Genomic DNA, 15,903 nt, shown 5'->3' with positions numbered 1-15,903 from the left:
ACACACACACACAAGACAGATGCTGTCATTTTGGCACCGGCTGCACGGAAAAGGGCAGTTTCAAGCCGACCTCCACACTTTCATCTTCAACGTCCGCCTTCGACTGCGAGACCCCGCGGGCCTTGCCGAGATGAAACCACACCTGTGATCCCGCTGTGGAAAAAGGAAACTTTGGCTCGCAGAGACATCACGCAACAGGAACCAAAAAAAAAAAATTATTAAAAAAATAAATTAAAAAAAAAAAAAAAATATATATATATATATATATATATATATATATAGAGTTGCATTGTTCTTAGAGTGTGGTTTAACTGTAGAGCCAGCAGGTGTAGGGAGCCAACGCTCACTTACTTTTGATGAAACCTCGAGAAAACAACATACAAATGCACTGATGTCTGATCTCATCCGGGGGGGGGGGAATGATGATTCATATGTTTATGCGCCTCTTCCGCCGATGTTGATCCGAGTGGCTCTTGCCAATTCCGTTGAAATGTCATTCAAGACGCGGCTCCTCAACCGCACTAAACTGTCATCGACCCGACGCTCACCTACAGACATGGCTGTACGCGACACCATCAGCTCCTCTGGTTAAGGAAGCCGTGTTGCCACGAGAATACTGGTGCAAGGGGTGAGCCAATTAGGTAAGTGGATGAATCCACTAAAACTATTTGCCCATCAGGCCTACCTGCGATCTGCTCCGCATCTCCGAAATCTCATTACCCCCCCCCCCCCCCCCCCCGCGCGCGCTCTACGCCGCGCGGTAGATGGAGCGGAGTGGGAAGGGGCAGAGTGGCTGGGCGCCTAATGCACAGGCTCTTAGCAGTGGCTTGGTTCTCCTCTTCCACTTTCTATTCTGGACCTCGCCTCCCTTTCCGTTCCTCTTGTCATTTCACCTCTTTCGCGCCCCTCCCTCTACTATCCCGTCTCTGATTTTGTGTCTCCTCGTGATTTCCCGCTGCCAATATTTTTCTGTTGCCGACGGCCCTCCCCTACACTCCCCGCCGCGACATCTCACCCCCGATATCTCGGCTCTATTAACTTGATCTATTCATGAGGTGCGAGGGAGGGGCAGAGGTGCGCCTGGAACACTGTACGCTGTTTCAGCCGCCGGCCTTGACGCACACTCAAGGCCTCTCATTTACGTATGTGTACACAGTCGCCGACATGCGCACGCTGCATCAAACTGCTTGCTCGGTCGAAATGCCTCCGTCGCCGAGTCAAAGGGGGCTGTGTTATCCGCCCGTGACCACTTTTCCCCCTCTGCAAAATTGTTTCCTCTGACACAGCAATTAGATTGTCGGGTCAGAATGAGCTACAGCGGTCGAAATTATACCTTGAAGAAACAATTGACTGAAAAGATTTTTTATTTCTTTACAGCCGGGAAAATGGAACAAAGCCATCATGTAATCTAATATAACGCTATAATAAGGGGAAGTGATGAGCTGCAGACTCCATTAATGTTGTTACTTCATTAGAGCGGACTTGGGGGAAAAAAAAAAAAATTTGAAGCTGCAGCGGACATGCTTCAGTCAAATCCACAATGCGGTGTGACAGCAAAAACACCAGTCGGATCATCTGAATCTACGTCCATTTGTTTCAATTTGGTCTCCAAAGGTACAGTCTGCCTCAAGTCTGATCAATATATTTCCCCCATTAGGTAACCACATTGTGTGTTTTATTTGAATATTGGCATCAATGAGGGTGAGGATTTTGAAGACAACAGCTCAGGCAGACACATAGATTATTTATGTCACATATAAAAGGGGTTTTCTCTGCATTCGTCCAATTGGGAACCACCATCACAGGCAACAATGATAAAATATTCAATGAACAATGATTCTTCAGCATAAACTCAATGCATGTTTCTTTATTTCAGAGTAAAATCTAGATATATCCAAAAAGCCGTGTGAGAGCCAACATTGTAATACAAACAATGTCATGGACTTGTACACGGACTCAAAAACCAAAGCACGGCTCGGTAAAACAACGCGAACACTGTGTGCGTACTGTAACTCCCTGACATCACAAAGGCACAGAAAAAAAGCAGTTCACACGTTTCACATGTAGCCGAGCTGCAAAGATGGAAGGGATCCGAAGAATCCAGCACCGAGAGATGCTTTACAGAAAGACTCGTCCTAATCCAAACCCTGTTTGACGGTTTTGCCCGACAACCTCTCATCTCAAGAAAAGCACTTTCACCGCCTGTTACCTTTATCTGGTTCCCTCTGACCCGGCTCTGCTGGGTTTATGCAAACAACTAAGTATTCATGACTGTTCAGGAGGAACTTGTGCAAATAATGCCTGCATGTGTGCGAGTGAGAGAGCCGCGGTATTTACATGGAAGTTCACAGACAGAAAATTTTCCACTATTCAAGCACATTATTACTTTATTTTTCTTTTTTATTTCAGGAGGACGAAACACCCAGGAACAGTCTAGAACCCCAGCCATCTGTACACATGTCACCACCTATTTTAAAATGATAACACATAAAAAGCACAAACAACAACATGGTCTAAATTCAATGGAGGATTCAAGGAATTTTTTTTTTTTTTTTTTCCATTTATTTTTTTTCAACTGTTGCCACAGGAACGTCAGGCCCCAATACAAATTAGCTCCAAGAATTAGTAACCTACATGTCTGATGTTGATATTAAATCAACTCTCAAGATGCGTGTTGGCGGAAATTGAAAGTAATCTGTAATCTAATATTCAAATTTGCATCGAATCCTATTACACCGGCTCTCTCTCATACAGAGTGCCCTCTTCATACATATACACATGATTCACACACGGTTTTCAAACTTTGTTTATTTCCTCTCATCTTTGCCAACTCGGTCTATACTCGTCCAAGGGTAAGGACCCTTTTGACCCCAGATGAGCTCTTAACCTTGGCGCAAATACTCCGGAGAGTTCTTTGAACCCAGTCATCCACATTAGTCAAGCTCGTCGAAATCCTTGTCGCAAGGCACGACCCGACTGTTTGCCGACTCGCGGTGACGTACGCGCAACACTGCAAGACCGCAGTGAATTAGATGCATATGTACACCGAACAATGCGGCGCATGTGCATGAAGACCCAACTCCCCCCCTCAAGTGGTGCACCTGCCGCCCACGTGGTCCCACGGTCGCACCGCAGCTGCCTTGAGCAAGACAAAGCATTTACACGGGCCATTATCTTTGAGGAGGGCAGATGTTCCGAAGCACGGGTTCAAGATTGATTGAAGCACAAACGCTGGAGTGGCAACACCGGCTTCGCTTTTGTCTCGAGAGCAGAGAGCCTCCGTGATCAGCACCCATCCCACCTCGAAATACTGACGACTTCTAACCTCGTGGATTTTGACTGGCATTGACGAGTCGCGAGGTAGTTCAGGAATATCTGACAAAAATTGCAATTGCTTTGTGTTCAAATTCTTACAGAAGCTTATGAAAACAAAAAAAAAAATAAAGTGTTTCCTGAAGTCGAGACGAGTGCGTTCAAAGAGGGACCAAAGCAAGCCCGCCAACACGTGGAAGTATTATTGCACACGCAGACGGTAGTAGGATTGATTTTGTCAGGTATTTTCCAGAGGGGAAATGCAAGTTGATCCAAGCGCAGGTGAGTGATACTCCCTCAATGTCTCAGAGGGAGGAGATAAAACACACACGCGCACACTTTCCCCTTCATTTTCGAAGGAGGACCTATTATGCACCTTTTTACACAAGTTAATATAGGTCTCTGAGGTCCCCAAAACATGTCTGAAGTTTGTCGCAGAGAAATACGACTCAGATTATGCACTCTAGCCATTGTAACCACCCTCTATAACCCTCTTGTTCCAAAACAGGCTGTTTTGGGTTTTTTTGTGGGAGGAGTCACCCTCCCGAGGCCCCGAGTTCTAGGCGCCAACGGGGCTGGAGCAGAAGACCTGGCTGCTGTGAGCCGACGGTGTGTGAGCACGGCTTCCGGGTTGCGTTGCATTCACTCCGCAACTCTCACTGAATTCCCCTTATCAGTCCACCGAAATATGTCTCCGAACAGATTTGAGGCGAGAAATAAGCAACCCAGTAGCTGAATCGCCACTCATCACGAGATCGAAAAGGCCTCATTTAAAATAAAAATTCTGACTTTCGTCGCGTTCTGCAAGTGTGTGGGAGACACAGACCGAGACTCTGGGATTTTTTTGTAAAAATAAATAAAGACACATCTACAAATTACAAAAAAAAAAACTTTTTTTTTTTTTTTTTTTTTTACTGGTTTTGTTTGGTGAAACGCACAGCAGATCGGATGGCGCCGATAACTATATTTAGAAATCCGTGGTGAGCTGACGTCAGCTCGTGCAGAGAGTAGAAAAAAAACATTTGAAAACCGAGCGTTCAGATGCCTGAGTGTTTTGCTCACAGCGATTACTTTGTCATCAGTTTATCTCATTATTTGACACTTTGGCCTAATATGAACACCCGACATTGTAACATTACATCTATATGACAGAAAATAAGGAAAAGTATAATAGGTCCATTTAAAGCCCAAAAGCTATCCATCCTCCAATCCCCCTTGACCCCTCAGGGACACTCCCTCCAGCCTTCGAACCTTCGCTACTTCACTCGACGGCTCAGCGGTATTTAGCCCCTTGGCGACAATCCAACCCCAACGACTAATCTGGCTTCCGCGACTCCTTTCACTGTGCATCCTCTGTTTCGTCCAGACTCTGTCAAACTCCGCCCAGCCCGTGGCCCCCTGCTCCTGCAACGCTGTGAACGCTGGAAGGCTCCCGAGAGCCGGCCGCGTCTCCTGGTGACGGAGCAAGTTCTCCGAAGGGCTGAGTCACTTCACGAGACCCTTCCAGTACATTTCAGCCACGAGAACCTACTCTACCTCAAGAACATATCACTGACCTATGTGTTTTATGTTCAGAAGCGTCCCATGGAATGTAGTAGGTCCATTAACAACGCATGTTACAGTTGGAAAGTACTTTACGGAAGTAAGCAGTCAAGTGAGAAACAGGGATGACTAATCATAGCCAGTCTCAAGTGTTGCATAATATTCCACTGAATTTTTTTACTTTTTCCCTTGAATATTAAAACCATATATTGGATGTTTTGTTTGAACTGGAAATGTGTGCAATGAGAGAGAGAGAGACACACACACACACACACACACACACACTAGGAATAGGCCTTAATCAACAGGGAACAGTTAAAATCCAACAATGGCATTGTTCTCCTGATCTGACACAAAGTGTAAATTCTGACCACAAGCAGAGAGGGGCATTCTGCCAAACATCAGGCGAGGGAGGATGTGACCAGAAGCACGAGGAGGGAAAAGAATGACGACTTTACAATCCTAAAACAAGCACTGGGGATGCCCGTGTTCGGTTTATGGCCAAGAACAGAACAGCTGACTGGGATGAGAGAGCCTGTGTGTGTGTTTGTGTGTCAATTATTATAAAGAAAATAATAACAATAAAAAGGTTGCCTCTAAGTTTCTCCACACTCTCCGTGTCATTCATTTCATCATCTCCTTCAGGTTCCACTTCCTCTTCTCGAATTAGAGCCCCATTGACCCAGCACAAGTCCACCACCTTACACATTTCTTGCAGGTTGACCTTTCTCGACCAAATAAAATAAGTAAACGACTGAATAAATACATCATTTAGAGACACAATTAAAAAGACAAAGAGCACAAGCGGATACTCAACCCATTGTTACTCTTTCTTCTGCATTTCTAAGGGTACAGCCGAGTTCCTTCCTTCCTCCCTCCCCGCGCGCGCACACACACACACACACACACACACACACACACACACACACACACACACACACACACACACACACACACACACACACACACACACACACACACACACCCCTATCTACGTCCACATTCCCTTGCCCATAATCGTTCCCTCCTTGAGCTATTTCAGGTGCCCATTGTGTTTGGAATGATTTGATGATCGGATTCATTCCCTTGCCTTGCCTCGAAACGGCTCGCTGGGTTCAGCGGAGGGAAGGCTCAGAGGAACTGAAACTGTCAAATCGGAAGTGCACTCTGTGCACGGTTACCATTCACGCCGGCCAAACTAGGACTTCGGGCTAACGAAGGTCCGACGGCACGCCGCCGTCCAGTCATCCCGGACCCCGGCGGCGTTTTTGCGTGCATCCTGTCACCCGACATCGCTGAGGTCTGCTTAAGGGGTGGAGCACACTCAGCCGGGGAGACACAAAACAGCAGTCACTCACTGGGGGATCGGCTCTGACAGAGAAGTAGACACAGTGAACGGCCATTCAGCGCTGAGTGTTTGGACAGCTGAAAACCACTGCGCTTGCTCACAGTAGTCAAATGACCAGAAACTAGTCTTGGGTTGCACACAGATGCAGAAGATTTAGTCAATAATAAATGGAAAACAAGAATCACACTGTTCGACAAACCATGTCCTTGGGCTGAACAGTTCCACAACATACACGCTTTGGACATAGGATGACTGAAACACGATCCAAACATCAGGAATGACTCAATGCCTTGGGCCAACTGCAATAACTGGACCACAACGGAAAGTACTGAGAGAGAAATACATCAATGAGTGGGGAGAAGTTGTGAATCTCAGAGAGGAAGCCAAAATGAAAATAATAATAATAATAATAATAATAATAATAATAATGATGATGATGTTGGTGATGGTGATGGTGATGATGATAATAATAATAATACTGAAAGGTTAATATGAAGGCGTGAAATAAAACATTATTTACATGGAACATATATTGCATTAGAAATTTGAAAAGTAGGATCAAAGCGGAGCCAATTTTCAAGACAATGCACAAGATCAAGGATTTCTTTACTCCGAGGTCCCCGAGCCCAAATTCAGGCTGTGCTTCTAAAAGCAGTGTGATGAGCATTTCACATCGAACCCGCCACCTTGAAGTGACCTGTGCTGGATTTGTGTGTACACGTGCTTGTTTTTATTGGAAACACTTCAGAGCGGGGCGAGTCAGGTTTCCAGAGCAGCTCACTTCCTAATTAATTTTGTCCATTTGTTATCCGTGGTTCTAGGTTTTCACCCCTTTCCTATTGACAACACTCAACACATCCCGGAAGGACAAGCACACCGTGAAAGACTCTTTTTCTGTAAGTAACCACCTATCCAATCTTTATGAAAATATGGATAAAAGAGTAGCTTTCCCTTCTACATCATGCCACGCTGACTCCTAGAAAATTGGGGGCAACTCCACTTGGCCCTGTTATATAATTGCATATCTTTTTTTTTTTTTTAGTTATCTGAAATTGTTTTTTTTTTTAAATTCCATCCTGTTTTTTGCAATTCCAGACACTTGCATCACATCATTAACACACACACACACACACACACACACACACACACACACACACACACACACACACACACACACACACACACACAGATGGCCTTCCAATTATTTACATGTAAATAACACTGAAGTAAATTCCAGCCTTCAGTACATTTGTTTTCCGTGAGAAAGGGAATGCAAAAAATATATGCTGCTAAACTGGGCCTGCTTTGTGACGACTTTTTCAAATCACAATAATCAGTCTTGATAATTTCAGTCTAAACATTGTTTTAGAGTAGACAGAGGCCTAATGAGCAGCATTTCAGACCATTACAGATTTTGAGCCAATTAACCGAATAGTTTCCGAGGCATCCTGGCTGAAATTGTAACCAGACGTCCATCGGGCTTGGCCCCCGTGGTCCTGCTGGGGACTGGACAGTTTCAACAGGTGCCGAAATGCCCTTTCCTTATCAGCCACTTCACCCCAGCCACGCAGGGATTTCGGTCTGCTTCAGAGGGAGCACTTGCTGGGCTCCGTTTGGAGAAGTATTTAATTCAGCCGATAAGCACAATGTAATCACAACATGAGGCCTTGCCTTCGAATTTATCTAGAAGCCACAATTATTTACACTCTGCTGATAAGTCACTAAAGCCCATGGTTATCCTCGCACTGGACTTGGTTACAGGAACCCAACACTCACGGACGACCCTCCGTCAAAACAGTGCAGAGCACGGTGCAACAGGCCTGAGTCAGCATCTGTCACATTAACATACGACAATGTCGAATCAAGTATTAGAATTACAATATAAATAAGAATATAATTTAAATCAAAACGTAACATTCAACATGGCTATATCACGTTAGTTGATCATCCAAGACTACACTAACCTATGTTGTTAAAAAAAAAAAAAAAGGTCCCTAATGCCGGTCCACCAAACTGTACTGTATGGCACAGTTAAGTTAAATCATTGTGTGCAATTGATTTGTTACAGGATCGGGAATTATCGAATGCCAAGCACTGAGCTGTGGAAAAGATGAGTATAAGTATTCACCATCTATTGAGCAGGTTTGCGTAATGGAAGAGTCTAGACATCAGTGGCACTACAAGCGGACAAAACGATTAAAAAACAAAAAACAAGATATTGGAAGGAAGGTCACCCGTAGTCAGTCGCGAATGCCTTTGGCCAGATCAGAATCACAATCTGTTTATTAGGCCAAGTTCATTTGGCAATTTGTTTTGGTAAAGGTTGGTGTATTGTTGTACAGACAGATAGCATAAAAAAAAGCACAAGTCTCCCTGGTACGCACCAACACTCATAAAAAAACAACTATATACAGATATATACACAATATAAAAAATGTGTTCTATGCATAGGATGAATTAAATGAAAAGGTGATGGCAGGGGCTTAGTGGTAGTATGGTTGCAAGTATAGATGGATATTCACTGCATATATGTATGAAAGTATGTATATGTATGTGACGAATAAACCTCTTGAATATTCTGTACAGGACGATTAAATACGTATACAATAGCACGGGCGTGGGTGAGTAGTTTCGATGACGATGATTTTATTACTAAATGATTATTACTACTACGATATTATTATGTCTGGAGTCATAAGTTGCAATGTTATTACACATGATGCAGAGACAGGGTGGCCGCTGTCCCATCACACGGTCTGATCTTAGGCCTAAATGACTTTATAACCTGGATGTCAGGTTCCAAACTGTGTCAGTCGCCAGTCAGGACGGGGGTCCGACCGGCTCGGCCGGAGCGGGACGCCCTCACAACCGTCGCTCGGAATGGAAGCAGCATTTCGGACGGCCGGTGTCCTACCTTTCCCGTTCTGCCACGCCGTGTACCAGGACAGGCTGAGGAACGACGTGAGGAAGACGATCGCGGTGGCCACCGTTCCATGTCTGAGCCTCATCTCATTGCAGCGATTCCCCTCCACGACACGACACCACACGACACGGCGCGACGCGACACGGGGACCCCGGGGGCTGCCGCGCCTCCTCCCGCTCTCTCTCTCGCTCTCTCTCTCTCTCTCTCCTCGCCTTCGGGACGCCGGCGCGGGCGTGGACGAACGCACACGGCGGCTAGGAACCAAACCTAACAACGGTCTGGGGGAGGGAGGGGGGGGAGCGGGACGTCGGTGGGCGGAGGGCTTTCAAGGTGCGCGTGTGTCGGCTGGCGTGTTGATCTGGCGCTGGGGGAAGCGGAGGGAGAACCGAGGCTCCTCCCGCGTGCGCCACGGTGATCGGTCACGAGGCTCGAACGCCCCGGTGTTTTCGCAGGCTTCCGCGAACGAGCCGCTCGCTGCGAACGGATCTTCCCGGCGACGCGGGAGTTTGGGAGTCACTCCGTCGAAAGAGTGGGTCGGCGAGTCAAACGGGGGGCCGGTCGCCGACCTACACTGAGCATTCCATCGAATCGCGTCATTTAGACGCAGGTCCGTTATTTATGGTATTCGCACGTTGCATCTCTCTGCCAAGGCGAGTATTTTGAGCGAGTCCGGCGAAACGATTCGGGGATCCACCGTTTGCTCCTTCCGCCCAAATGAATAATTTGGACCCATTCACAAAACAGAGCCAGACCACGCACTCGCACACTGGTGACATCCGTCCGACGTTCACATGTGCGTTACACCAACTGATCCAACCCACGAAGAGTCGGGAAACCGAAGGGCTCTTCTTTTTTCTCAAGCCGAGTGACTCGCCGAGAGGCCAACCTCACGGCGTTTCGTCGCTTGTTGGAATATAAACGTTAGGAAAACATGAAGCCCGTACTGACGAGCACCGGGCTCAGCGGCTCTTGCGCGGTTTCCAAAGCGCCGTCCCCGCAGGCTGTACCCCTCGGGTCGCCTCTCCTTCTTCTTCTGTTGGGTTTCCTGCAAGATCAGTGCATTGCTGCCTCCCTCCGGCAAAAAAACAAACTCCGTGCTTATTTCACCCAAATCCTTGGACACAGGCGGGGGGTACAGTCAAGAAAGTCTACAACCTTTCTTGCATTCTGACTCTGGTTGTTTTGGTTCCCCTAATAATGTTTTCCAAGGAGAAGGTCCCAACTCCACAAAGGAGTTCTCTCCTTTTCCTCAGCACAAAACGGACGTTGCAACATCGCACGGGGAACCGTGTCCGGCGCCCCACACTCTTCACAGTGACCGTTCCTATGCTTTACAACTCATACCAACCCACTCTACCCCACAATGCCCCAGCCTTAATCTTGTCAACTTTATATCATCCGCCCGACTCATCCATCCCCCCGACCCCTCCCTCTGACTGACAGCTGTACAGTATATTATACAGTTGTTTCCCTCTTTTCTCTTCCTCCCATTCCCTCCAACGCTGGCTATGAAGTCAAACCTCCCCGACCATGCTCTTACATTCTTCTGCGCCAAATGAAACCTCAGTGTCCGCTCTTTCCCCTTGTCAGGCTATCTTTACCCATCCTTTCTGCCCCTACCTTGCCCTCAACTCCGACGTGAGATGGAGCCCTTAAAAACCCCACCCCCACACACCCTCTCCTCCCTGACCTATAGACCGCTATCAATATTTCCTGAATAATGTTTGGTCCAGCGCTGGCACCGCCTCCCTCCGGAGCCGCCGGGCTGCTGCCGAATCGGAGCACAAAGCTGCTTCTCCGGGACCCGCTTCCTCTACCCGCCACCATGCGCCACAGTAGAGCAGTTCGTTTGGGCTGAGTACATTGATATCCCACCCGACCATCTTCTTCCCGGGTAGATCTGGATTTGAGGAACGCACGTACCAAACCCTACTCTTCTTTCTGACAGGGTCTCTAGACCCCTTCAAATGTTTACCTACTACTAATACTGGATCTCCAGCATCTTCCTTCTTCAGTCTTTCCAGTAGACTTAAATCTATATTGGGCTCAGGCCATAACCACCGGGGTACTACTGGCCAGCAAGTACGGGGCTCCACTTCTACTCCTTCAACCCCGAAGTTCTCCACCCTCCCTCCCTTACTGAAGTTACAAAACTGCCCCCTCTTGACCCTCGCATCTTTACCTGAAAACTCCCGACATTCAGCCGACGAGGATTTTGTGGGAAGAGATGATGCAAATACTGAATTTAATCCAGTCATTGAATGCTAATTTGAGTCGTCGCAGTGTCGATGGGCCGGCTGTTGATTACTTTCTTACATGTCGTCACGGTCTTTCCATGTCAACCTTTTATCAAACCATATTCCTAGAAATGTAAACTCCCTTACCCTCTCAACCTGTGTATCATACAATACCATGCGGTGACTATATATTCTCCTCTTCCAACCAAAGATCATATACTTCGATTTTGCGACAGAAATGTTAAAACCCCATTTATCAGCCCAGACTGTAACGTTATCGAGAGCAACCTGCCGTTTCTTAAATAGAAATTTCACATTTCGGCCACTCTTCCGTATCGCTCCATCGTCTGCAAATAAAGACTTGCCTATTCCTTCTCCCAGCTCGCTGAAAATACCATTGATCATAATATTAAAAAAGCACCGGACTAATTACACTCCCTTGAGGTGGCCCATTGTCAATTTCTACAATCTCAGAGAGCACCCCTCACACTTTGACTTGTATAGTAGGAAATCTCCAAAAACTCTCAATCCAATTTAGCATCCTCCCACGTACACCTGCATCATACCACTGAATCACAAGCCCTTCTTTCCACAGTGAATCATATGCTTTTTCAACATCGAGAAAGACACTAACCGCTGCCTCCTCATTCTTAAGGGCCTCCTTCACGTCCACGTCCAACATTAAAACTGAATGCATTGTGGATCGTCCGAACCGAAACCCACTCTGAAATTGAGAAAGATGTCCTTTCTTTCCCAGCATACTAAATGGCCTGCCCGTGACCATTCTTTCCATTACCTTGCACACAACAGCCCTAAGTGCAAAGGGACGATATGATCCAGCTGCCTAGCCTGGTTTCAATATCCGAACCGCTACAGCATGTTTCCATTCAGCCGGAAGTGGTTCACCTTCCCACACCGTATTTATCATCGACAGCAATCTCCTCTAACGCTGCATCTTTCATATCCATCTCTTCCGGGGGTAGTATTCCTTCCTATTCAAATTGCTTGCTTCCATCCATACATAGTGTAAAAAAATAAAAATAAAAAAGCATTGTCTACTACACAATTATCTTTGTTTACGTTTAACTTTAACGTGTTTTTCTCTCATGAACATCTGATTTTTTTTTTTAATAAGCTTTCCTCCCCAATGTTACTTGAACTTTGCACTTGCTTGACAGGTTTTTTTTGCACACAAATTTGCTTTCTCACCACGGCTCACTGCTGCCCTACCTTCCTCCGCTAGCACAGGCATGGACAGGTCCCTGTCTATTCCTGCCATACAATGCAGGTTTTCCTTGCAACTGCTCTCAGCCTCTTATATTCTACAACATCCAAGTTTCAGCTGGAGTTCTCGGTTTTCTATCGGCCTTATTGTGGGCCCGCACAGCCTTATCACATGCTTCATTCCACCATGGCGCCGTTCTCTTCCATTAGGCCTTTTCTTCTCTGGAACTGACAAGTCAGCTGCCGCTCTGACTGAACTGAAAAAATCATCCATTCCACTCATTCAACCTACTCTCACTATTGACCTCTCCCATAGCTATTGCACACTGCTCTTGGAACCTCTCCCAATTAGCCTGCGAGAAATTCACCCCACTTGACATGACTACCAACTCCTCTCTCAAATCTCTACCAAACCAACTCAGAACCGGGACATAATCACTGCCCATCGTACAGTAAACCCGTCCGACAGATCCTCCTGATCCCCCCTCCCGTCCATATCTTGCCAACTCAGCCGATGCAAAAGTTCAATCGATACACGACGCAATATCTCTACCTAACTGGAACCTCATCGACCTGCCATCCAGTCTTTCATATGCAACGGACGACAGGGATGGTACAAATGAATCAAAGATTACCTTTCCCCCCGCACGCCATATCTCCAGCAGCACAACACATTCAAGATCTGTCTGGATATCAACCTTTCCATATTGAATGCCTTTCGCTCACAACCCTCTCCTCTACTTTATCCTCTCCACCCGTACGCAAACACTCACGCCCTGGTATAACACAACTCAAGCATGGCTTGAACCCCGCCTCTGGCACCCATATTTATCTCAGGTTTATCCCTGAAGGCATCCACAAATCTCTTCAATTCTCGACCATTGGCAATCAGGCTACGGGCATTCCACTGCAATAGTTAAAACATCAAAGATGAACCGTCATCACCCCGCTATTCTTCCATTCCATTGCTTATTTCCCTTCTTTATTTCGAAAACAAGTAGGCATGAAGATTAGCTGGTTCCACTTGCGAAATTCCAGGAACACACCTGCCGCTTCATCCGCTATCCTAACCACATCTGATTTATTTATTTATTATTATTATTATTATTTTTTGCATAACCACACCACTTCAAGCACTTGAACGCTAAGAATTCAATTTATCCACAATCACCGAATCGTCAGGAGCTCTCAGAGTCCGATTCCCCTGTCCCGCTGCACCCTCAGGGCTCGCCCGTATCGACCACATTGCCGGCTTCCAGCTACATGTCCTAACCCCACGGCTTCCACGCTTTGCTCCCGCTCCCTCGCGCTTGGCCAGCGCATGTTCGCCTCGGCATTCTCCACAATCCCCGGCACGCCGCTGCTACGCGCCCATAACCGCTGACATGATAACGTCTCAGAGGAGGTGTCCTGGACGGTTGCACTTTATAAGCCAAATATCCGAACGTTACTCTCCCGGGGCAAAAGCTCTTCTCGGAATGATAGTAAGACTGCCTTGGTCTCTTGCTCAATTCCGTCTCTTAATATTTTGAATCGAACAGCCTCACAAGCCTCGGCCCCTCCTATGTCTGACTTAATCTCCCATCGATCATTTCGGAGAGACCTCCATGCAGTAGATCACTCCTTTCACTCCAGGTTTGCGCCCCGAGGACAAACGCTTTCACTCCTTTCCCCCCGCCCCCCGGTCACCTTTAGTTCGATGGCTTTGGCCTTTGGCTGCGCTGCGGATCTACGGAACACAAGCAATTTGCCATCTGCCAGGATTTTAGCTCGGAGGATTTCTCCCATCCCTACTTTCAAAGCCTCGGTCAACTCGAGGGGGGTCGAATCATTTGAGACCCGATTGACCCTCTTGGACTTTGATTACCTTGTACTCCTCACCCCTGTCTCGCCTCACTTCTCCTTGTTATGATTATTGTTTGACTTCCTCACTCCGGTTTTCTCTTTCCTCCCTCTCTCTCCTTCTTTCTCTCTCTCTCTCTCTCTCTCTCCTGTGACAAATTGTTCCTGTCCTTTCCCGTCCTGTCTTTCTTTTTAGTATTTCCCCAATCCCCTCCGCCTTTGTCATCAGATCAGCTGGCGTGCGCACTCGCCTTCTCTCAAGACGTGTCCCAGAACCAAACAAAGTTGGGTCGGAGCCGTAGGCAAAAAAACAAACAAACTAACTAACTAACTAACAAACAAACTCTAAAAACAACAAAGATCCGTTCGTAGCGAAACAAATCTTTCAAAATGACTCAGGAGTCACTCGTGAACTGGAAATAATAACTGTGGACTAAAAAGACCCAGGCATTTGGCTTAATTCATATAATTTTGACAGAAGTCGATCATTTGTGTTTATCTCTACCAAAATAAATATTGAGAATAATAATAACTGAATAATTATTAAATAATAAAATAATAATAATTTGAGAGAACTGGGCTAAAGGACGTTTGGATCCACAGTGTGCTTCTTCCACTTAAATATATCATTTTGACGGACTTAAATGATCCTTGTAATAATACCACCCGCGACCCAGTGATCAGCGCACGGTTGAGACGCTCGTTCATTGTTCACTGGAAGTCCTCAGCCCTTTAATACACCAAAGAACCAATAAACCAAGAGTCGGAAAACAGAAACGGCTCTTTTTGTCTTTTTTTTTTTTTTTTTACCGAATAACACGCCAGGAACCGAATCTTCGACCGAGTCGAACCGTTCACCACCCGTCAAGCGTCGCAGTCGGTCTGTTTCGGAGGCGGGGTGCGTTTGGTTCTGTACACCGGCGTGTGCCGGCGGGGCGCTCCCCTCGTGGTCGGCGCAAATAAAGCAAAATCGTTTTTGCTGTTTCTCTGTGAGAAACATATCGACGTTGTCATTTGGGATTCAGTTGGGAGTGCGATCGTGATTCGTGTGGAAACGGCATAATAATAATAATAATAATAATAATAATAATAATAATAATAATAATAATAATAATAATAATATTAAGAGGAAGCTTTCTACCCCAAAACGAGCGCCCGGCAAGCCCGAGCGTTTCCGCAGCGAGGCGGCCTCACAGCAGTGTGAGAGCGCCACCTGCCGGTCACGCCTCAACGTGCAAACAGAGTCGACGACCCGAGCCTTTTTTTTTTTTTTTTCGAAGAACGCCTCCTCCTTATGTTCCCCGTCTCGACTGGATTTGAAGCGCAACATATTAGGAGAGCACCTTTCACACGACATGCAACTCAGAGTGTTTTATATGAATGGAATAATCAAGAAAAAAAAAAAGCAAAGGCATATGCATTTGTGTTAAAACAATGTCGCTATTACTCAAGTTCAGTTTTCCGTCATCGATCCC

General features: G+C 46.5%; 1 protein-coding gene across 1 annotated transcript in view; it reads right to left on the bottom strand.

Annotated features, from left to right (window-relative positions):
- mgat4a (alpha-1,3-mannosyl-glycoprotein 4-beta-N-acetylglucosaminyltransferase A) overlaps window positions 1-9,287 on the bottom strand; it is a 37,515-nt gene extending 28,228 nt beyond the window's left edge. Inside the window, exon 1 of the mRNA XM_080019579.1 lies at window positions 9,117-9,287. Coding sequence (XP_079875705.1) covers window positions 9,117-9,210 — 94 coding nt within the window. The 5' untranslated portion in view covers window positions 9,211-9,287. The remainder of the gene's footprint in view (window positions 1-9,116) is intronic.
- Between the last annotated feature and the right edge of the window lie 6,616 nt (window positions 9,288-15,903).

The sequence above is a fragment of the Zeus faber genome, assembly GCF_960531495.2.
Source record: "Zeus faber genome assembly, chromosome: 18".
NCBI lineage: Eukaryota > Metazoa > Chordata > Actinopteri > Zeiformes > Zeidae > Zeus > Zeus faber.
This window is presented reverse-complemented; position numbering and strand designations above follow the sequence as displayed.